Source organism: Podarcis bocagei (genome assembly GCF_964188305.1).
Source record: "Podarcis bocagei genome assembly, chromosome: 2".
NCBI lineage: Eukaryota > Metazoa > Chordata > Lepidosauria > Squamata > Lacertidae > Podarcis > Podarcis bocagei.
The window spans coordinates 98,695,937-98,719,716 of NC_138126.1; the positions used below are offsets into that span (position 1 = coordinate 98,695,937).

General features: G+C 44.7%; 1 protein-coding gene across 1 annotated transcript; it reads right to left on the bottom strand.

The window, feature by feature from the left end:
• Nucleotides 1-345: 345 nt before the first annotated feature.
• NUP85 (nucleoporin 85) lies at nucleotides 346-22,749 on the bottom strand. Its single transcript, XM_081184581.1, has 19 exons — nucleotides 22,611-22,749; nucleotides 19,740-19,833; nucleotides 17,890-18,052; nucleotides 17,455-17,525; nucleotides 16,560-16,603; nucleotides 15,478-15,547; nucleotides 15,072-15,193; nucleotides 14,315-14,449; nucleotides 12,682-12,804; nucleotides 11,050-11,181; nucleotides 10,550-10,656; nucleotides 9,819-9,902; nucleotides 8,552-8,617; nucleotides 6,787-6,938; nucleotides 6,585-6,702; nucleotides 3,540-3,640; nucleotides 2,158-2,309; nucleotides 1,340-1,426; nucleotides 346-541 (listed from the first exon to the last, which is right to left on the bottom strand). The coding sequence occupies exons 1-19, from the start codon at nucleotides 22,641-22,643 to the stop codon at nucleotides 440-442; spliced, it is 1,956 nt and encodes a 651-aa protein (XP_081040707.1). The 5' UTR covers nucleotides 22,644-22,749; the 3' UTR covers nucleotides 346-439.
• Nucleotides 22,750-23,780: the final 1,031 nt, after the last annotated feature.

Genomic DNA, 23,780 nt, shown 5'->3' on the forward strand with positions numbered 1-23,780 from the left:
TAAGCTGCACAGCTTCATTCAGTGGAATGAGGGGAAAGCAAGGATGCCGAAAATTTTCTGTGCCTGCAAATTAGAATTACAAGCTGCTTCTTGGGTAAGAAAAGTTTTAAATAATTTTTGTTCCTCGATTCTGCATGAATGGAGATTTGGGTTGGTTTTAGATTATCAAATGGACTAGATCTAGATGTTGATTATTAGGTCACTTTAGGAGGTTACTTACCTTAAGTAATCTTAAGTTGCTGAAGTCTAGGAGAGCAGAAAGCTCAATTTTCATTGAATTCACTGGAGAAAGGAATTTCCTCTTCCACTGTTTTATGTTACAAAAGGCAATTTTAAAAAGAAAAGTGCAAAAGATGACATTTATTCCTAGAAAAAACAGCCATGATATGTACAGTAAGTAATTGATGCAGAGTTTGTGAGCCGCTCCAATAAAGTGATCTCATGATTCTTCCAATGTGCCTTCTTTGACAATGGCTCGTGCAAGGTTTCGTGCTAGACCAATTCTCAGCATTTCCACCTTCATGGTCTCAGCATCATCCTCCTGCAAACACAAAGAATCTTACGAGGTCACCAATTTGACAGTATTTAATGAGGCCAAGCCCTGCCTTTATCTGCCCCAAACTTCATGTCAGGTGTAAGGCAGATGTGTGTGGTGGTCCGAAATAGGCCAGAGGTTCCGCATCCCTGAAATATGCTAATCTACTGTCATTTAAACTGATATTTTGTATGTGAGCTGCAATTTACACATTACTAAGCATTCTTTTGTCAGCTTATTTTATGGCTGTTGGGAAAGAAACCGCTTCCAGTTAGTCTGCATTCAATACGTGGAAGCATCTTTCAAGGGGCTATGACTACAGTCACAGAAAATAGGATTGCATGGAACCAAGTGTCTCGGTTTCTTTCTCTTGTTCTAAAATGGCTAAGTTCCAACCTGCTAGAAACAGCCATATATCATGTAACTTGCTATGAATTCTTCCATTTTTCTACCTTGAGACCAAAACTTCTTTTCATAAAACACTCTTAGGCTACGGGGATCCGTAGATGTTTCCTCTGCTGTTTCAGCCTTTTCTCAAGCTACGCCACATGTGAGAGAAAACTTAGGTCATTTTTCTGAGCCCTCTGCACTTCTCCAAGGGCTCAAGGAAAAGGACGAGGCTGCATTCACACATCATGGTGAAACATAGTTAATAAGTTTGTGAACATGCAGGTGACTCCTGCTTTATTCCTTCTCCAAGGAGCAACCAACCAAGGTCCATGGCATAGTGTTATCTTATGAACCGGAGACCGATTAGTTTCCCTCCAAAGTGTGATATGAAGCCAAGGTCTGGGACAAGATTACCTGGAACTTCTGGTTTTTCGATTCTGCTGCCATCACATCTTCCAAGCATTTCATCAGTTCGTATGTCTGTTCAGCAGAGAATATCACCTGGAGGAAAACAGTAGTTACCTTCATACAACTGCAATTTCTTCCAGCATTTATTTACTGGAGGTGGACTTTCAAGTCGTTGATGTGTGGCAGGTCATGCATCTAAACGTGAAAGGTGTAATCTCAGTGACCAATGAGATTAAAAAGCTGAATATCTACACTTTGGTTTCCTCAGCCTGGTTGTGGCTTTTAGGAAAAGTGTTGCAAATTGATGGTTGGGTGCTGTAGACCAAGGCCAACTGATTTCTGTAGAGCACCATTTCCATTTTTGTCCAACTGAAAAGGATTCAGAGTTAACCAGCTTACTGAAATACAAGCCCTTGAGAAATTGGCAGAGAACCTCAGGGGAAACTTCATGACTTACAGCTTAGTATCAAGGTTAACTGAACCCATCTGCAGGAACGCTAAAGCTCTTTCAGTAATGAGTCTGTTTCTTTGAAGAAGCAGATGATCAAAGAGGAAGGTCACACATCCATCTCCCCTGCGAACACTAGACGGAGTTTTAGCAATTACACAGAGTGCAGTTGGCTGCCTACCTGCTGCCACTGTGAATCTTCACAACCATACAGCTATGGAGCTCTCTGGGCTTTTGTTGAATGCTACTTGGGGTGGGAGCACAGGGTCACATGCTTCCCTGTCAAGTGATTAGTTTTCCCAGGAAAGTGGGGACATTCCTTAGACCATCACCACCACCGGCAGGTATTTCTACTGTTCGGAAATATCACACTTGCCTCTTTCTGCTCCAGGAGCGGAAGTGCATCAGTCAGTAAGGTCATCCAGAACGAGCAAGGAGCAATACGAGCTGTCATCAATGTCAACAGCAGCTTAGCCGCTGCACAGAACCGCTTCTCGCCATACATCCGATGAAATTCCCGGTACTTCCCTGTATCCAAACATTAATTCAGCCTGTCACATTTTCAGGGTAGCACACCGTCGGCTTGCAAAGCCATTTCTTAAAGAGTGATCCATTAAAACTGCATTATGGCCACCTAGCATCTTGGTCGTTTAGGGAAGCTGAGATTTCTGGTGGCGATCCAGTAAAGGAGGCAGTTGCAACCAACAACTACTAACATTAATTAAGCCCCATTCATGTCAATGGAACAAATCATGATCAATTGCCACCGAACTGTTTCCATAATGCACAGCTGACTTTGCCAACATCTGGTGCCCTCCAGATATTTTGGGCTACAACTCCCATCAACCCTGCCAGTCAAAACATCTGGAAGTCACCAGGATGGCAAAGGCTGAGAAAGAGAGAAAACAATCCCTACATCTCAGGGAGCCTTAAAAAAGTATTTGCAGCTATTGATGCAAACTGGACCAGCTTTTAAAGCCCTGAAAATCTCACCTTTCATTGAGTAAGCAAAAAAATCTTATTAAGACCTTAAAGTTTTAGAGAAGCTAAATAAGAACATGAAAACACAGGCAGAAACTCAGAAGTTAAAGACGGTTTCTGTTTTCAATTTCACCCTGATGCCAACTTCAGCATTATATGGCTGCACTTCTGTACCCAGGGCATTTGAAAGATTAATTTATCTAGTTTCAAAGTGCCTTCAGGCTGGGAAAATGATTAGGCTGTGTCACATTCCCTCTAACTATTTCTGTTAAGAAAAAGAAATCAGTAGTTACATTTTGCTAGATCCAGCCACGTTATCCTATTTTATTAGTTCCCTGGAATCCTTGAAACCTCCACTGGATTATCAATAAGAAAACCTCAATTCAATTTGCCATCACACTGATGCAAGGCCCACAGAGGAAGGATCCGTTCCTGTGGTTGTCTGAGCTACAAGCCAGCAACATTAGTGTTACCACACCTGGAAGCATTTGTTTCCTGTGGTTTTTTAAAAAAAACAAATATGCCCTTTGTGACGTAAAGAGGAAACGTCTTAGAAAGTCTGTCTAGTTACTCATGATAAGACTACTGTTATGTCCTCCAGCTAAGCAAGGCTGTAACAACTGGTTTCATGGTTGGTTGTTCCGAGATGTGGAATTTGCACTGCTTCACGCATGCACTGCAAAATGAATTTCAGTCCCCTTTCCTCAAGTGGTGGTGTCATCGCCCAGCGCACCATGTCGTTCCTTTTCAAAAGAGGCTGTAAGAAATAGCTCTCACCAAGAAATGTCAGCCGATCACTAAGCAGCATGGATGGTCCCAAGTTGTCAATAAGATCCAAATCTGAAAAACAGCCTCTTTCACAGTACTCCTTCAGAAATCTAGAGGAGGCGGAATAGGTGGGAAGATTATTATCGCTCCGAACCATCAATGTGTACATATTGTTACTTCAACATGCCATCCTCTTACAAACAAGTATTCTATAGACTCAAAACCTGCTGTTGTGAATGGAATTGCCTCCTGGAATTGAGAACAGTGCTTCCTAAACTTCTAATAATCAAGTCACATGTACTCCCCTGAATTGAACTGAGAGGCACACTTCATTCTTAACTCTTCAAATTAGCTTCATTTTTTAGAAGGCCTGCCTTCAAAGGAACCTTTCCTCCATCCCATGTTTCTTCAGGAGTCATTGTTTTCAACACACAGCCTGAATGGAGAAACTTTACAGACAGAGCGTCCTCCAAGGGCAGCTAATTCTGCTGCCTCTCTGAGCGATTTGGAATGAGCCAGTCATACCTGCTGTACAGCCAAGGCAGAATTATCCATCTCAACAGAGGCTGATTAGAAAGAGGCAGAGCCAGGGCAGGATACTTCCTTTTTTCTTTTTCTCCTGGCATACCAGCAGTTGTAGCAACTTGGAAATGACTGACCAAGAAAGCACCCTTCCCAAAATGGACCTTTGAGAGCTTCTTTGTTATTAAAGATGAAGTAGTGGAACGAAATTCCAGAAAGCAACCCTCAGGTAAGGTATAAACCAGGAGTCGGCAAGGTTTACCTTGCCTGGGCCGGTTCACTCCAGTGGAGATCCCTCTGTGGGCCAGATTGCTGTGATTTCCGGGCTCGGCGCAGACACGATTTCCAGCGTCTGCGCAGATGCGATTTCTGGCGCTGCGGAAGCGAGTCCCCGTGCCGTGCTGGTTTAGCGCAGCCCGTGGAGGCTCACCAAGTGGGCGGCTCGGTTCGGGGGCGGCTTGTGGGCCAGTTAAATGACCCGGCCCATGGGCCTTAGGTTTCCTACCCCTGGTATAAACTATGAGATGACTATAGTTTTATCTTTTTACCCAACCAAACCCCCTCAGGCAGGAGCAGCAAATGATCTTTAAAAGCTTTTCCGATTTGCTTAACCAGGGGTCAGCAAACGTTTTCAGCAGGGGGCCGGTCCACTGTCCCTCAGACCTTGTGGGGGGCCGGACTATATTTTGAAGGGGGGGGAAATGAACAAATTCCTATGCCCCACAAATAACCCAGAGATGCATTTTAAATAAAAGCACACATTCCACTCATGTAAAAACACCAGGCAGGCTCCACAAACAACCCAGAGGTGCATTTTAAATGAAAGGACACATTCTACTCATGTAAAAACACGCAATTCCTGAACCGTCCGCGGGTCGGATTGAGACAAAAGCATTTCCCCTCAAAGTGAGGGCTTGCAAATGGGAACTTGGATTTGCCCTGAGTGCAGTACTTTGTCTCTCTCAGTTTCAGAGGAATTCCAGCCTCAAGCTACAGTCATACCTCATGTTACGTTTGCTTCATGTTACGTTTTTTTCAGGCTGCGTCCCGCGGCGACACGGAAGTACAGGAAAGGGTTACTTCCGGGTTTCGCTGCTCGCACACACGCGCCGCTGAGGGTTGCGTTCCTTAATGTTGCGAACGGGCCTCCGGAATGGATCCGTTCGCAACCAGAGGTACCAGTATACTTCCCCCTTTTTTTTAAAGAGCCAGTTTAACCCCCTGGGTGTAGTATTTGAATGCTGATTGCTGATTGGTCATTAGCATATGCAGGTCGCAGCTTGGAAATGGAGGTTTCTTGCCTTGTAGGTATGTCACAGCCTAGCAAGACTGGGACCCCTTTCTGTGCGCAGTCACTCTCTCCAAATGGTGCATATGACTTCCATTGGAAGGAGAAGCAGCACAGTATTGACACTGTATCCTGTTCTGGATTAACAGCAATACTCCAGAAATACAGCTCAGAGTTCCTCACCCAGTTGCTCTTGTGTGGTGGAAGAAGAAGAAGAAGAAGAAGAAGAAGAAGAAGAAGAAGAAGAAGAAGAAGAAAGGCAAAGGACCCCTGGACGGTTAAGTCCAGTCAAAGTTGACTATGGGGTTGCAGCGCTCATCTCGCTTTCAGGCCGAGGGAGCTGGCATTTGTCCACAGATTGCCTTCCAGGTCATGTGGCCAGTCTAACTAATCTGCTTCTGGTGCAACAGAACACCGTGACAGAAACCAGAGCGCATGGAAATGCCATTTACCTTCGTGTCACAGCAGTACCTATTTATCTACTTGCACTGGTGTGCTTTCGAACTGCTAGGTTGGCAGGAGCTGGGACAGAGCAACGTGAGCTCACCCCGTTGCAGGGCTTTGAACCACCGACCTTCCAATTGGCAAGCCCAAGAGTTTCAGTGGTTTAGACCATAGCGCCACCCACTCTGCTCTTGTGTGCAATGGGTGCTGAAGGGCTATGTTCACATTAATGCTGCAATACCTTTTGTTAGGGACGCAGGTGGCGCTGTGGGTTAAATCAGAGCCTAGGACTTGCCGATCAGAAGGTCGGCGGTTCGAATCCCCACAACGGGGTGAGCTCCCGTTGCTCGGTCCCTGCTGCTGCCAACCTAGCAGTTCGAAAGCATGTCAAAGTACAAGTAGATAAATAAGTACCGCTCTGGTGGGAAGGTAAACGGCGTTTCCGTGTGCTGCTCTGGTTCGCCAGAAGCAGCTTAGTCATGCTGGCCACATGACCCAGAAGCTGTACGCCGGCTCCCTCAGCCAATAAAGCGAGATGAGCGCCACAACCCCAGAGTTGGCCAAGACTGGACCTAATGGTCAGGGGTCCCTTTACCTTTTACCTTGTTATGTGCTCTGCAGCTTACCCCTCTTTTGTGTAAGGGACCCTGCCCAACCCACCTCTAACATGCAGGTGCAAAAGCCAATTCTGGACGAAAGCGTTGGTCTTCCAATAGCCAGGTTATCCCAAGAAGAACCTTTAGATCTCTCTGCTGTTACTGCTGCTGGACAAAATGGCTCTCCCCTTAAGCAAGACTTACCTGTCTGATATGAGGGTAGCAAAAGCGGCATCCTTTGCTCTGATGCTCCAGGACAGGGCAGAGCCGAGGCGATTGTTCCGGACGGCTTTCATAGCCATGATCTTACAGATGCTACGGACTTGGGAGGGGAGAGAGATGCACTCAGTAAATGGTGTTTATATGAACAGATTAAAAATATACATATATATATATCTAAAGGTACCTTGCTCGGTCATCATTCTCTGCTCACAGATCCTCAGTATTTTGAGGGCCTTATGCTCTGTGTCCAGAGGGATCCGTTCAATATGATGCTCCAAGTACGCTCTGCCAAATTCTGGACAATGGTCAAAATAGTCTACTGCAAGCTGCCATAAGCTACAAAGGAGAAATGTGAGTGACTGAATAGTTCTTTTCAAAAGGCAGTTATCACAAAATAACTTACTAGAAGCCATTTCACAACAACAGCACAACACACAGACCACGAGCCAAAGACTTGTCTCCACACATTCTGCGCACAAACTCTTTCCAGCTTTTCCTTTTCCAGAAGCTGCCCTCATAGACCCTACCAAGCTCACAGGGCAAACCGAAGTGGGAGCTTTTCAAAACGAAAAACTAAAATGGCGGCATGGAATTCTGTGGGAGCAGTCTCTGAAAAGAAAAAAGTACGCTCGACACTTTTCATGTGCACTTCCTCCCCTAGATCATCGTCCTTAGTCCATGCAGTGATACTTCTGATAAAAAGAATGAGAATTTGAACTATAAAAATTCTGGCCTTTGTGGGTTACGCAAGTTGTGAACATGAAAAGCCTCACAATCCTTAAAAAACTCAGTGAAATCTGAAGTCAATGAAAACTGTTTAAATCTTGAAATATAAAGTTAATATCCAGATATAGTTACTTGTACCATGTCCCACTAAAGAAACTACTATTTTATTATGTATTAGAAATCTTGCCCGGGCTTTACCACAAAGAGCAAGGACCAGTTACAATCATTTATAATTTTTTTTAAAAAAATATTTGTAACCATTTAATATCAGTTACAGTTTAATATCAGTTACAACAAATTACAGTTGATGTATGGAACTTAAATTAGTCAAGATTACTTTGAAGTGTTTATTTCAGTGGGACTTAAGGCTGCAATCCTAACCTTATTTACCTAGCTAGGTATAAGCACCACTGAATTTGATAAGGACACTTCTGAGTAGACATGGTTCGGATTGCACTGTTAGCCACAATTAACTTTAATTGAAGCAGATATATTATGTTTAGAAGCCTGACTCCCAAGTCTTTGACCAATTAGGCTTATCAATCGATCACTCAAGCTGAAGAGCAACTGCAGTCAGGCTCCCATATGCTCAGCTTCAACAGATGCAAATTAAGAAATGCCTTGAGCACACAAAAAAAAGAATTTGGATTTTTGTCTGGATTGCTCCTCTTCTCTACATTGGAATCCCTTATGCGAGGAACATCTAGAGTTCTCACCAGTCTGAAATGCAACATGCCCTGCAAGCTTCTGGAAAGTAAAAATTTGCAAGTGAAACATTTTGGTGCTCAAGCTAACATGAATGCATGTATATTAAAAATTACAGGGCACTTGCAGTAGGGGAACCTTATGTTAGATTAGCTTTGGGTTTAAAACGGCTTTTACTCTTCTCTAGAAGCCATTCGATGGTAACTGCTATTCTAAATATTACCCTGGCCTCTGTTCTTTAAGAGCGTGATGATCTAATGGGCCGTTTTCTGTGTCTGTAAAATAATATACAGGTAACAACATACAGTACTGTATTTTAAATTTGTAAGAAGAGAGGTAGTGTTTAGAGTAGCACTTATCATCAAATGCCTTAAACGACTGTCATGAGTTTAATACAGCATAACCAACCCTTCCTCGTGTTTCAGAGTCTTACTATTCTTTTTCTTCAGAACAGAATCTCTCCTCCTGCTTCACAATACTATAACATATTTTTTTAAAAAAATAAACAAGATTGCTACCTATGATGAGAGAAGAGTCCAGAAGCATATTCCAGCAGGAGGTATTCACGCATATTGGAACCAAAACTAAAAGAAGAACACATTATTTAAAAATTTCCATTTCCATGTAATCACTTCCACTGAATTTAGGGCTGCTCCGGCTAGTCCTTTTGTTGTCAAAGTTATTAAAATCCCAGTCTCCTTCTGTGTCAACATCACTTCTGCACCGTTAAGAGTAGTTCACATACGTTTCATAGTCTACAAATAGTGAAACAAGAATGAAACGGTGGACAGCATAATCCCTAGTTAGTGGCAAGCACCTAACCATTATCAAGAAACAGCTTCTGTTGTGGCTTTCTCCCTCCTAGAGAACACCAAAATCACTCAGAATTAAAGTGACGAAGGGTTCATCATAAAGGTTTCTGCCATTTTCTCTTTCCTCAGCTAAGTGATGTAAGTCAGTCATCATTGGGAAGGGGAGCAACAGAAGGCTGACTACATTTCAGTCTAAAGACCAATTTACACTTCTCTCCATCACTGCTTTCAGGAAGGGAAAACGAATGAATTAAAAGTCTGCATCTGTGACTTTTGTAACCTTCCAAGATGAATGTGTATGTAGAAGTATAGTCCACATTCAAAATCCTTCGCTCTTCCCTAATAACATGAACTGCTAGGCACTATGATCAAAGCAATTGGTTGTGAAAAGACCACAGCAGTTGTTGGACAGGATGTAACAACAACCTCTACCCCACAAAAAAATAATAATATTTGAACAAGATTCTGGTGGGAGTTTAAGAGCTAAACCATCCCTTAGGGAGTATAACAAAAGCAGATGGATTTGCCCTGCGATATTCTGTCATATATGTCACAGCACTGCTGACGGTTCCAAAAGAATAAGCACTTTAGATTCATTTTGTCAGTAAGAGCTAGTAGAGTGAAGTGTCTCTAGTTCATTAAACTGTCTTAGGCAACCTTGTGTACTCTCAGTCTCAGTCCCAGATACGTAAAACGATTAATAAAATTGTAATTTAGATGAAGCACTTTTAAAATGCTAAATAAATGCCAAGCGTTACCATAAAAAAGGTAACTTAAAACTAAGCAGTTTTTAAAAGTAAAGCAAAGACATTTAAGAATCATCTTAGTTATTATCTGACAGATAATAAACATGTTTGCCTTTGAACTGCCGGTGGCCACAAGATTGCCAAGGGACCTCTCAAACACCACACTCACAGGGAAGGCCTGACCACTGACAGATAAAACGCAAAAACACCAAGGAAGGGTAACTCACTAAAGGTTGTGCGACTGGAGGAGATTGCAGTGATCCAGCAGGTCTGTCAGATGGGCTACAAACCACCAGTTGCTCAGGGCAATGCTGTATATACAAGGAGCGAAAGGGAGGGAAGGCAAAATGATAATTGAACACACAAAACTATTTCTTTGCTCTCTGAAAATTGACACGTTTCCCCCAGCCCAATTTAGCAAACGTTATCGCACCTAAGAGAATCTCATTTTCTCTGTGCATGCTTTTGCCACGAAGCTCTTAGCTTGGCCAGCTCTTCGTTTTTATTCCCGTTTATGCACCCACCACGATGTTTGCAAGAATCTATTTGGGCCTTAGAATACTTAGGATATGGACTTCCGGGGAGGCCGCTAATGGCAACAGAGCAAGGGCCTTAACCTCTGGGAAAGGCTCAATAGTCAATAGGGTCCTGGGGAGAGCACAAGGGTGCTGTGCACCCCAAAAGAAGCCCCAAAGGGAATTTGGGCGCAGAGCTTCGGCAGACAGATTTGCAGGCTCTCCTCCCTGCCTCAGCGAAAGGCAAGGGGCAGGAAGGACGGGATCGAGCAGCAGCGCAAGCAGCAGTTTTTGAACCCCCGACAAGAAGCCTCAAGCTCCAGGCTGGATGCTGTACCCTACTCTGCAAGAATTCATTTGGGCCCTACAATACTTGGGATACCGGACTGTGAAGCTGATAGAATTCTGGCCAAACGCTCTCAGACAAGAATGGCAATACTCACCTGCATTCTTTAATCACTTGGTGGATATCTAATTCAAAGGCTGCCAGCAAGATGATGTCTAAAGGCTCCGGGCTGCTTTCTGCTCCCAGGAACAGGTCCATGCTTGACTGCAGAATACAGAAAGGGGTAGGGTTTACTCAACACCGAGGATGCTCACTTTCCCAGGTCAAGGCAAGCACAATTATGAAATGAAGGCCCTCTTTTGATCAGGTAGGATTTGGTACAAAGTGTGGTGGTTTTCAAAAATTTGCTACTTAAGCTTCTCATGAGTGTCGGTGGCAGGAAGGGCAGATGGCTCTGTCTGGGATATACCCAGTGTACTAGAGCATCGCGGACCTACAGTCCCAACACTTCCTCCTCCCACTGTCATGAGCTAGAAGGCATGGCAAACCGTGGGTGGAGCAAAAGGACAGGACTGCCAGCCGCTTTTCCACTTGGGTGGCCCAAAGGTTGTGGCCGGCTCTACTCTAAAAGTGATTCCACCCCCCCCCCCGAGTTACCTGTGCGTAGAGATGGAGTTCCACATGCTTCACAGTAGGGTGGCAGTACAACAGCCGGGTTACCAGAAAATGGTACCAATTAGTCATGAGGTCTTTCTTCTCTAAAATGGTGCTCTCATCTCCCACCAAGATCTTGACGAAGAAAAAACAAACCACTTCAGTTCTCCCTCCCATCATCCACCACCTGCATTTGATCAACTATGTTCTGTTACAGGTGAGTAGACTGAGAAACCCGTTTTTAAGTTCTTCGCACAGCACGGGTAGATCTGAACCACAGAGCTCCTGTTTATTTTTAACCTGCTTTGTCCATTTGCCACCTCCTCTACCTCCTCTTCTAAATAAAGCTTCATATAATTGGGCTGTTGGGGTCTGGAATGCGTATTTGCCAAGCTTAGGGATTCTGGTAATAGCCCACAAAGCCTAGGCTGCTAGCGCTCATGCATGCTACAGAAGTATAAGACTGGGTGTGTTAAGGAAGAGCAAGTGATGTATCTGGCTGGAAAACACAGGTCATCTTGTCTCAAGAACCTGGGATCTAGTATTTCCTTGGGCACCCCAGTATTCCTTCTAGTCTGGGGGATTGTTAAAAGATGCAACTGAGCTAACTCTATAAGGCAGTTGTGCCAGAAAGGGCATGAGCAAGCTCTCCTAGCTTTCCCCCTTCTGTCACAGGTGTTTCTGATGTTCCGAAACTAGGTAGGGTAGCCTGTTCTGGGTGCAGCAGCAGCAGTGTTAGCTGTACTAGCAATGCAAACTTTCAGCAGAGAGCGCCGCTTAATAAGCAGCCCCAAATTGTTACACCCGAGAACATACATGATGTTGAATCATCCTCAGTAAGGATGTTCAGCCTTAGTAAGAACTGTTATGGTTTTATAGACCACTTCTGAGAGTCTGTCATTCCTCCTGGCTTCAGAACAGGGACCCAATCAATGAAATATGCCGTATTTTTCGCCCTATAGGACCACTTTTCCCCCTCCAAAAATGAAGGGGAAATGTGTGTGCGTCCTATGGGCAAATGCAGGCTTTCGCTGAAGCCTGGAGAGTGAGAGGCGTTGGTGCCCACCGACCCCTCTCGCTCTCCAGGCTTCAGGAAGCTATCAGCAAGCCTTGGGAGCCCGGCGGGAGTGCCCGCCGGGCTTCCAAGGCTTGCGGTCAGCAGCCTGCAGCCCGAAGCACGGGGCGCGCTCCAGAGCACCCCCCGTGCTTCGGGCAGATGTCTGCAAGCCTTGCGGTCAGCAGCCTGTTCTGGGGGCTGGGGTCGGGGGAAGCTTGGGCTTCCCCCGCCCCAGCCCTGCGGCTGGGGTTTTTTTTTTTAACCCCCCCCCCAAAAAAAAAACTAGGTGCGCCCTATGGGCCAGTGCGCCCTATAGGGCGAAAAATATGGTACCATCCATACACAAACACTTTGTCCTAGCCCATTTGTTGGGTTTATGACTCATACAAACGAGTGAAATCAAGATACTGTATTGACATATTGGTGACTCGCCCAAGATCACCATATCACAGAAAAGAATATAGCCAAACGATTCAAGCTCCAAATGTCTTCAAGGCAATTGCAGAACCTATACCCCAAACTGCTTTAAACTCAGTAATGGGGTCAACCATAATATTTCATTCTTCAATCTTACCCACCTTGCAGAGGGTTTCCATGTGTGGATTAGAAGCAAATGTCCCATCCTTTAGGAACCGTTCGCATGCCTCATGCCAATGCTGCCATTTTAGCTCCATCTCTGTCAAAGTCTGGGTGTTGCTAGGCTGGTAAGGAAGAAACAAACATGCAATTTGGTTTCCTCTTTTCCTAGTTTTAGATATCTCTTACACTATAATTTACAGTGCTTTCAAACAACTCTGCATGAACAGGAAACTTTTTGAAATTTTGTTTTATCCAATGAAAAGGGGCACACATGTTGGAACGCCAAAACAGGCACTGTACCATTAACCTTCCTCCTTGTGATGGAGAACAACAACAGGATAACGCTCTGCTGACAAGCACCTCTGTCAACATTTACATAATCAATTTCATTGTTAATAGAACTGCCTTTCAAATATGTACTGTACTCCCCACTCCCCTCGCCACTTCTGCATCCAATGTCTGGAAATACGTAAGCCCATATCTGAAACCCAGAAGCAACTCTCTTCTTGAAGGTGCACCAAAGATTACACAACTTTTTCAGAGACAAAATAAACCTATTTCCTACAACAATGAAAGCAGTATGAAAAAGAATGACCTAATCCTTGTCAGTGGCAGAAACAACATGCTGCAGAAAGTCCCCATTTCAACCTTCAGCATTGACAAGGATCTCAGGTAAAGTGGCTGGAAAAAACCCGTTCGGAGACCTTGGAGATTTCCTGCCAGAGCTCCCTCACAGTGCTGAGCTGTATGAACCAATGGTCTGACTCAGAAGAAAGCAGATTCATATAATCAAAAAACAGGCACACGCATGAACTGCTAACACCAGCAAAGCAGAACGTTGCCAGGCCTTCTCAATTCCATAAGCAAGAGGTGTGCTCCTAATAAGCAGTGCACGTATTTGTTTTAATTAATCTGTTACAATTATTTTTTCAGCATACAGCTGTTGCGTTGTAGAGTCATACCACGGGTTAAAGTTGCTTCAGGTAGAGTCTTTTCGGGTTGTGCTCCACTGTGACCCGGAAGTAACGGAACGAGTTACTTCCGGGTTTCATCATTCACGCATGCGCAGACGCTCAAAAAGACGTCATGCGCATGCACAGAAGCGGCAAATCGCGACCCGTGCATGCGTGGGTTGTGTTCTCTTCAGGATGTGAACGGAACTCCAGAACGGATCCCATTCACATCCAGAGGTACCACTTTTTTGTTTGCATGTTTTGAACACGTCACCCCGGGCTCTTCTGAGGAAGAGTGGCAGGTAGGGCTGGACAATATCTGGTTTTCAACATTGTGATATATCAGGAGCTAAATAGTGCAATACGCTGATATACTACGATGTCTGGAATGTATCTTGGCTGCTTCTTCCTCCCCACCTTGGGGGGGTTGGCTTCCTCAAAGTAACAGGAAGATGAAGCCCAAGAACCTTCTCAGGCTCCTTCTGCCTGCCTGCGCCTTTGCCATCTGCAGGCAATTTGAGCTGGGAAGACATCATGGCTCCCTGACCACTGCAATGTATTGCCAACGCAAAATGTCTGAAACCGGTATCATGATCTGAACGCCAAACCAGTTTCAGACAATTCACCAAGTGACGGGATAAACAAACCGCACTGCACATGAGAAGAACATCCTACATACACAGAGAACAGGCATCTTCTTCATCAACTCGTCCAAAATTTTGCACATGCCCACTGAAGTGGGATTGGTGTTTGCTTCCTTAGAAAGCAGTTGTCGAGCTTCGTCCATCCGACCTTGCAGCACCAAGATAGTTAACTGCAAAAGCAAAAAGCAAGGTTTTTGCAACTGAGTTGAACCCCAGAAAGCACCAACATGTTAATACTAACATACTAAATCGATATGCATGCAGCTGCAGTGGCACACACAGCAGCTTATGAAAAGTAAGCATCCTAAAGAAGGGACTAGCCCAATCAACCAAGCCATGAAGTAGCACCAATGTAAAGGACTATTCCTCTTCCTACCACAAAAAACTTGCTGCCATTATGCAGAGCTGGCTGTGCGTCTGTTGTTAGATAGAACATCGGCATCGATACCTCCAGCTTCACTCTGCACCCATAGTGATCTATCGCAATCACAGAGCTACAAACTACTGCCTTGCACTCAAATCCCTTGTGCGTATCTTGCTGGAGAAAGGTCTTGAAACATCAGCTCAAAAAAATTTTATTGGTACATAGCACTTCCAGCTTACATTGACAGATGCTTAACATGTAACGGTCTTCCTTCCTCATAATGATTCTGTTTGATTTAAACTAAAAAGATCTCGTACATTTTATAGAAATCGTTCCAAGTAGCCCTTTATTTTTGGTTCAAACTAGGTTTCTTTCTGGGGGGAAAAAGTGAAACAAATGCTTTCTGGCTAAGAAAATTCCTCACTCACCGCATCCCAGAAGTTTTTGTGTTTTACGGGGCTTTCGCTCCTCAGAACATCGCAAAGCATGTTGTCCACATCACACACATGAAGACGAACCCAGTCAAGGAGGTGACGCAGGAGAGAACCAGCTGCAAAAAAGATATTTGTTTCTGCATGGTGTAGTGATTAAGAGCAGTGGACTCGTAATCTGGCGAACCAGGTTCGCTTCCCCGCTCCTCCACATGCAGCTGCTGGGTGACCTTGGGCCAGTCACACTTCCCTGAACTTTTGAACGTTTCGGAACTCAAACGGTCTTCCGGAACGGATTACGTTCAAAAACCGAGGTACCACTGTATCTCTTGTTTTTTTAAAAAAGCGACCTGCACATACTTCCAAGCATGCCATTTTGACTTCATTTTAGTCCAATTTTCACCTGGTGCTGCTTCGATGAACATGATTTCACAAAGATTCCAGATCAACTCCATCGCAGACAAAGTGGACACCTGAGGAAAACAGACGCTAATTTAAAAATGACACGTATTGAGCTTGGAGTCAACTTCACATGAATAGGTTAGCTACAGCTTTTCTTGAGCAGAGGCAGCTTGGCTTCAGGGATCTATGTTCTGGTAACCTCAGGGATAGGCTGCTACAATGCACTCTACGTGGGGCTGCCCTTGGAGAAAGTTTGGACGCTGCAACCAGTGCTGAATGCAGCAGCCAGAGCACATACTACACCAGTTCTTAAAGTTCACCTTGTAGGCATGAATCTGAAGCATCCCTTCCTCCCTCTTTTTCCTGGAGGTGGGGAAGTGGTTCATCCAGAGGTTTGTGCTTGCTCCTCTGCTGTCTTGAGTACCTCTGAAACTCAGCATTGTGTAACACAAGACCCTACGCCTCTTAAGAAACAGTCTCAGTGGTGAGAACAAGTTTGCATGGCTGGCCACCAAGAACAGCAAGTGGTAGCATAGGATATCACTTCAGAAGATTTTGCCATGGTTTATTAGTATCTGGCTGCTTCCACAGGCACTAAATATCTCCTTTTTATTTATTTTTTTAAAATTCAAAGATCAAACTACAGTGAGTAATATCCTGTGCACAACTAGATGAACTCCACTTTACAAAATATATTGCAATACTTTAAATATATTGCTAACCACTCTGTGACCTTCAGATGAAAGGAGGGACAGAAATTTAATAAATAAGAATACAGCTTAGAACTGAGTTTATGTCAGGTTGCAGTTGCTGACAATGCTAGTGATAACAATAAGTTATCACAGAACTTATTTTTTCTGGAAAAATTCTGTCAGTGCTTTATTGCGGTGGTCTGCAACCGAACCCGCAACACCTCCAAGGTAGGCCTGTATTTCCAAGACAATTAAGCAACAAGAGAAGTTGGGATTCTGACAGAATCAAAAAAACTAATTGAATAGAAATTAGAACTGCTGCAAAGCTCTGTGGCAGATGCTAGCAAAAAAGTTATTCTCAAATGTCACCAAAAAAAAATATTTAGGTTACCTCAGTGCTGTGTTGCATGTGGATTGCTGGGTCCTGTGTTGAAACTAACAAAAGAAAAATATACAAGTCAGGGTTTTCTCCTTTTTCTTAGCTCTCTGAGCCAAAGAAACATTTACACTCCAGATCTACCATTCTGTATGGAGAAACCAGTACAGTCGTACCTCAGTTTACAAACTTAATCCATTCTGGAAGTCCCTTCTTAAACCAAGGCGTCCTTTCCCTAATGAGGCCTCCCGCTGCCATTGCCCTTCTACCGTTCGGATTCCATTCTTAGACCAAGGTAAAGTTCTCAAACCGGGACACTATTTCTGGTTTTGCAGAGTTTGCAAACCGAATTGTTCTTAAACCGGACTGTTCTTAAACCGAGGTACCACTATGCATTCTTCTGTGTACTTAGTTAATTAGCACTTCATCAGCTAAGTTCAAAAGGCTGTAGTTCTTATTCCTGTGCCAAGGCCCCATCACCTGAACCTTCTCGGCCCCAGTGGAGCCTGGGATTCAAAAGATTTCCAAACTGACTTCTTGTATGACCAGCTCAATTTCATGAGCCATTCAGACTACTTTCTTATTGTTATCATCTCACAAATTATATCGTACAGACCACTTAGTAGTGTAGCTCACTGAATGAAGAGCATAGATTACAAAATCTACATATAGACCACAATAAAAATCTCTAAGCAGTTTACACAAAAGTGTAAAATAGCGTTTCTCAAAATATAATCAACAAATCTCAAAAACAAGTAAGACATAATAAAACTGTTTAAAATCAACAGAATTTATAAACAAGTATACACAATAAATTCATACGTTTGGATCAGCTTGCCAAAACAAAAAAATACATATATTGTGGACTCAAGTCCACCGCATTTCACATTAACACTGTAGGACAACTTACCAGCTAACTGATGAGAATCTTCCATGCTGGCTCTTATGACTGAGCGGTAGTTTTTGCTCACTCGAACCAACCTGACAAAAGTAGAAGAGTCTGATTAGAATGAGTTAAAAAGAAAAAAATTATGGACAGACCCTTTCCAAGCACCATGCATGAGCTTGGAAAGCAGTATGAACTAAATGTACTCTCCGTTGCCACACTGGTATCCCTCAACATTATTTAGGGTGTTACATCCCTCTGGTAGACAGCAAGTGAATTCATGAAAATAACAGTGGCTACAGAAGAAACATTCAGATTAAATAAGGTCAATATGCTGAGGCTGCAATGCTATGCACACTCACACTCATAAGGTTTTGTTGCAAATCAACGAATGAATCACTATAGCACACTGCCCCTACCTGGATGATCTCAGAACATGAAGATTTTTAGATCACTTACTGGGCAGTCCTTGACTTCCCAAGCTTTTCCTTCTCGTCCTTCTGAAGGCCGACAAAGATCCCATGTGATTCATTGAAAAGCTTCCTCAAAGTCTGAGAGTATATATCTAGATCTTTGCGAACAACGTAGACATAGGGGCAGTCAGGCCTTTTCTCTTTACCCTCTGAAACAAATCACATAGAAGTTTTAATACAGCCAAACACCGTTAGTTCACCATGGGAATAATGTGCGTATCAGCCCCACAACACAGTGGGACACGACAAAAAACGCTGAGGTTATTTGGGTGCATATGTATTCCAAAGTAGTTCTACATTCCCTCTGTTCCATGCAAGCTCTGTAAAGGTAAGGGCGTGGATGCTTTTAACACACACTCTTGTACTAGTGTTTCGTTTCGTTTATAAACTGACCTCATTCTTGGGATCTTTCTCGCCATTATTTATATGCTGGGGGGGGGAATCTTACACCCTTGAAGCTTTGTGTAGGATGTTTTTGAGGGTGAACTCATATTTCATGTGGGGTGTTAAGCCAGGATTACTGGGCCACGCCACTGCCTCAGAAAAAAATGTCATTTGGTGAAGTTTGTGTGCCATTTCTGATAATCTCGCAGGTTTCCTAGAAGCACAGTCTGAAAACTACTGTTGCAAATATCTGAACAAGGCTGCTGTTTAATTCATTACACTTTGTCCCAGTGATCTAACAAAGAGTTCAGAACAATGTTCATGGGATTCCAACATGGGCTACCACCTAGGTGCTGATAGGTTTGCCATTCCTATCTTAAAGCATATAGACCAGGGAGGGGAATCTCAGGCCCAGGGGCCAAATGTGGATCTCCAGACTTTTCTATCTAGCCCTGTGGACCTTCCCCAGGCCACCTCTCTCAGTGCCGGTGACACATCCTCTGCCCAATTTTGCCTCTAACCACAAGACACCTGTGTCTTGGGCTCTGTCTGCCACAAGGATGCCATCCTTGGCACCTTGCCCATGGAGAATGTGGTCCATGGACTGAAAAAGGTTCCCTAGCGCTTGAACTAAATTAAGCCATGTTAAGTGTTGCGTACATGTACCCAGGCATTTTGAGTCTAAAATTCATTAACACAGCCTGTGCTGAAAGTTCAGTGGGCATCAGAAGGACCACTTAGCAAGTCTACTTTGAGGGACAAAGAAGGGGCGATTGTAGTTGAATGCCAAAGTAGTTATAAATAATTATTGAAAAATTAAACAATAATCAGGCAATGATTTTTAACCAGTATTCCCAGTAAGATTAATAGCAGCAATGTCTAAAACTATAAATCTCTATTTCTGTGTCCTTCTGTTCTCTCTCACACCTTTATTCTAATTAATCTCTCTTCCCTCGCTAATTCTAACCAACTTTTTCTGTCTTGGGATGCTCCTGCCCACCACATGCAATTCCATATCAACACTCTGCTAGAATTAAGGCAGGGATGGGGAAGGAACCTTTTTCAGTCAGAGGGCCACATTTCCTTCTGGGTGATCTTCCAAGGGCCACATACCAGTGATGTGCGGGGCCAAAACCAAAAGTAGATGCAGCGACAAATGACAACCTCACCTTTGTACCGTCTGCTAGTGTCTACAACACTCAGACATCCCTCTCTAGTCTCCACCCAGGCAAGCAAGAGAAATAATTAACTGAGTTCAGGGATGCATTCCTGCCACGCAGAAATGCTTGGGGTTGGTTCCAAGGGCCAGATAGATAGGCCCAGAGGGCCACATGCAATCCCTAAGCCTGAGGTTTTCCATCCCTGCACTAAGGCATTATATCACCTTGTGTGGGCCTATTCACTACTATTAATTCATCAAAAACATGCACATTAGTAACAGAGGTTACCAACCTGTTGATCCAAACAATGTCTCACACACCAGCATCTCCCCAGGTCCCCACTCGAAACATAACTGTTTCTTGTCAGAATTTATTTCTGGAATCAGCTGTTTGAAACAGAAGGAAGGAAGGGAATTAGACAGGCAAATATGGTAACAATGCTGAAATCAAAACACATCTGTTACGAAGTACACTTTTAAAAAAAAAACACCTGCAACTTAAATTACAGTGGTACCTCGGGTTACATACGCTTCAGGTTACAGACACTTCAGGTTACAGACTCCGCTAACCCAGAAATAGTACCTCGGGTTAAGAACTTTACCTCAGATGAGAACAGAAATTGCGCAGCGGCAGCAGGAGGCCCCATTAGCTAAAGTGGTACCTCAGGTTAAGAACAGTTTCAGGTCAAGAACGGACCTCTAGAAGAAATTAAGTTCTTAACCTGAGGTACCACTGTACATACACTGACAGCAGCAAAAGCTGGAATGAAGAGAGTGACCCTCTTCTGAAGAACATCTCACAAGTTCTACCTATTAAAAAAAACACACACCCTTACATCTTCAATCAACACCAAACCCAACTGCCTACTACGATCTTGGACATGCTTGCTTGCCTTGCCATGTGATATCAGTCCCAGCTAACATAGTCAACGGTCAGGGATGATGGGAGCTGTCGCTACTGCTGGGCTCTGGGCTCCGACCCCTGAGCTTGAGGAACCCAGTGGTTCTCAAAGGTTGTGGTGCGCCACACTATCGTGGCAGGAGAAAATGAGATTTCATGGGATTCTTGTATTGAAATTTTTTCAGATGGAGCACCATGTATGACAGGGAATATGAGAGGCTTGGTAGCTGTGTTGAACCAAAGTGAAATGTTCTGGAAAGCCTGCAAATGCCATCTTGATAGCCAAGATAACCAGCCGAAATAATGAGCAGCTGCTGCAAGAATGAGCTCATATATGTTTATGTTTCCTTGCTTTGATATATGTTAATTGACTTGCTTTGATGCTGTGCTTATCTGTAGTCCTTGAGATGCTGGGCTTTAGGCCCAGAGAGGGGAGAAGCCTTGGATAGCTGCCACATATGGCCTCACTAGCCAGCTATGATGGGAGGTTTGGGGCAAACGGAGTATGCTGCTTTGGGAATAAGGGTTGTATAAACATCTGCCTGAGTGCAGACAAGTCACGGCAAGCTCTCACTGCTGCAGTGTCCATTCTGCATCTGTAATGGCAGTGAGGCCTGGCTGGGTGACTTACTGTAAACTTAACTCTTTCTTATAATAATGCCTGCACCAAACCACTCCCACGAGCCTGTCTTTGGACTGCGGTATCAGGACAGTAGTACTCATCAAACAGAAAAATCCAGATGCAGTATTAAATCACTGAGGTTTTTTTTTGTTTTTTTTACAGAGGCATTAATCACCAAGACCCCTGTAGCTGATTTGAACTTGGTTCTAGATCAGGCTGTGCACGTTGTGAATTTCATCAAAGCAGAACCACTAAAAACAGTTATTTGCTTGATTCTGGAAAGGCATGGAACCAAAACATTTCCTGCACTCGGAGGTTTGCTGGCTGTCCTGCAGAGTTGTTTTTAATTAGGTGTTGGAGCTGAAGAATGAATAAAGGGAGTTTTTGGAACAAGACAACCCATTGTACCACCAATAAAAAATTTGGTGTGGTGTAAGCAAATTTTTATTTCGAAAGCATGGCTCAGAGAAAAAACTTAAGAGAACCACTACTCTAACTACTCTGCCACTGGCACTCCCTGCCTCCCAGGTACACCGGCCTGATCCCATCCACTGGCCAAAGGAGTGCAGGTGGGGAGCTGGCTTCCCAGCACCCTGCCAGAAAAAGCAAACTGGCTCTAGCTGCCAGCTGCCCTTAAGACTGCACAGCTTAAGGAGGCACAGTTTGGTCAGTGGCCAAGCCTTGAGGAACAGGGCCGCCGGTTTTGTTTGTTCATGCTTTTGATCTGTTATATGCTTCTTTGGCAACAAGTGGATGGAGATGTGGGGTGTAAGGTAAATACAGTGGTACCTCGGGTTAAGTACTTAATTCATTCCGGAGGTCCGTTCTTAACCTGAAACTGTTCTTAACCTGAAACACCACTTTAGCTAATGGGGCCTCCTGCTGCTGCCACGCCGCCAGAGCACGATTTCTGTTCTCATCCTGAAGCAAAGTTCTTAACCCAAGGTACTATTTCTGGGTTAGCGGAGTCTGTAACCTGAAGCGTATGTAACCTGAAGCGTATGTAACCCGAGGTACCACTGTAGCAAGCCTCTGAAGTGGAGTGGTTGGGGTCAGGCTAAGCATGTGAATGAACATCCTCCACACACACTCCATGAAGCTCACTGAGCAACGGCCCTATTCCTCTGCCAGGCCTACCTCACAGCGCTGTTATAACTGTAAAATTAAAATGGGGCTGGGGGAAGAGAGCCACAGCATGCTGCCTTGAGCTCCTTGCAAGAAAGACCGGAGACAAGATAAAACTGGCCCTGTCACGACGTTATTGCCTCTGCTCACTTTGGAGAGGAGGTTGGTGGTGTTGGTGGAGGAGGAAACTTATTAAACTTGCATATTCCGACACAAAGGCGAATGGAGACAGCTCAGTCAGTAGAGCAATCTCAGGGTCACGGGTTCGAACCCCACGCTGGGCAAAAGACTCCGGCATTGCAGGGGGTCGGTCTAGATGACCCTCGGGGTTCCCTTCCAAATCTACAATTCTCAAGTTCCTTGCCCATGATCGAGAGGGCGGGGAAAACCCCAAATCGGAGCCTTCCGTTCCGACACCTGCAGCCCCACCTCCTTCCCCGGATCCCATTGCCTTCCACGCGACCCACAAACACCCCGAGCGAGGGAGGGAGGGAGGGACACGCTTAAGCGACGCACAGTGACCGCAGGCTCCACGTCCAGCTCCTCCATGCCGCCCAGCCGAGACACAAACTCCCGCTATCCGCTTCTGCCCTCGCTCCTTTCCCAGCCTCGAGCAGCCGCTTCCTCGTCTCCCTACACAGCATGGAGTCAGCTCAGCCAATGGCCATGCCTCTCGCGCGCACGCGCACGGGAGGACCCCGGGGTTTGTGGGTTGCTGTTTTTTTTGCCGCCTCTTTTCGACCCCTAGAGATAGGAAACTAATAGAGGAGCACGCCTCTCCGTTTACAACAGCGCCCTAGAGAGAACTTCCTTTATAAAGCTTCCCCCCCCCCGCTCCTCTTGCTCCTCAGGACTGAAGAGAGAGCTGACGCTAGAGAAACATCAGAGAAAAATCAGGGTTCTTTATCCACCGCTATCTCTCACGTCCATTCCGGGAGCAATGCAAAAGCTGACGCGGAAAGGAATCTGCTGATGCAAAAAATTCGTAATTCTAGGTTCCTCCTCTCCCAAATTAGCGATGCCTCGTTCTCCCCTTGGGGGCTGTCATCCAAGCTGCCTGTAGAATTTTCATTTAAATTGTTTTTATTTGAAACCTAACTTCAAAACCCTTCAAAATCCAATTCCTGTTGCTCCTTCGCATATCGTCTTCCGAAGACTGAGGGAGCTGGAAAGGGTCCGGGTTTGAGGCGCCCGGCTGTGCTCGAGAGACAGGCACTCTGAAGGGCCTCAAAATTAAACGGCGCCGATTCAGAGAGCTAAGTCGACTCGGCGGGAAACTATATAAGTGGTTGAGGCAACAGCGCCGCGAGGTTGGGGTGGTAGAGCTGCAAAGAGCGCTGTTAGGGTAGTCGTGGCAGCAGAGAGGAATACTTTTTGCAGTGCCCGCTGGATGTAGGGCTGCAAAGCTTTCACTTGTCCTTGCAGTTCTTCCAATATATATTGGAACTGCAATATCTGTCTAATCAGTCGTGGACTCCCTAATACTCTGTGCCCAGAAACAGCAACAACAATTTGTTATTTAAATGCTGTGCATCAGACTGGGTTGCCCCAGCCACTCTGGGCGGCTCCCAACAAATACATTAAAAACACAATAAAACATCTATCATTAAAAACTTGCCTAAACAGGGCTGTCTTCTAAAACTCAAGTAGTTGTTTTTTTTTCTTTACATCTGACAGGAAGGTATC

Bases quoted from the DNA above. Each gene is read 5' to 3' on its own strand.
- NUP85 (XM_081184581.1), bottom strand. From the start codon at position 22,643: ATGGAGGAGCTGGACGTGGAGCCTGCGGTCACT. The intron at 18,053-19,739 runs GTTGGTAACCTC...GATTTGTTTCAG, and splicing joins GACATTGTTTGGATCAACAG to AGGGTAAAGAGAAAAGGCCT. The intron at 10,657-11,049 runs GTAACTCGGGGG...TGTATTCTGCAG, and splicing joins AACTCCATCTCTACGCACAG to TCAAGCATGGACCTGTTCCT.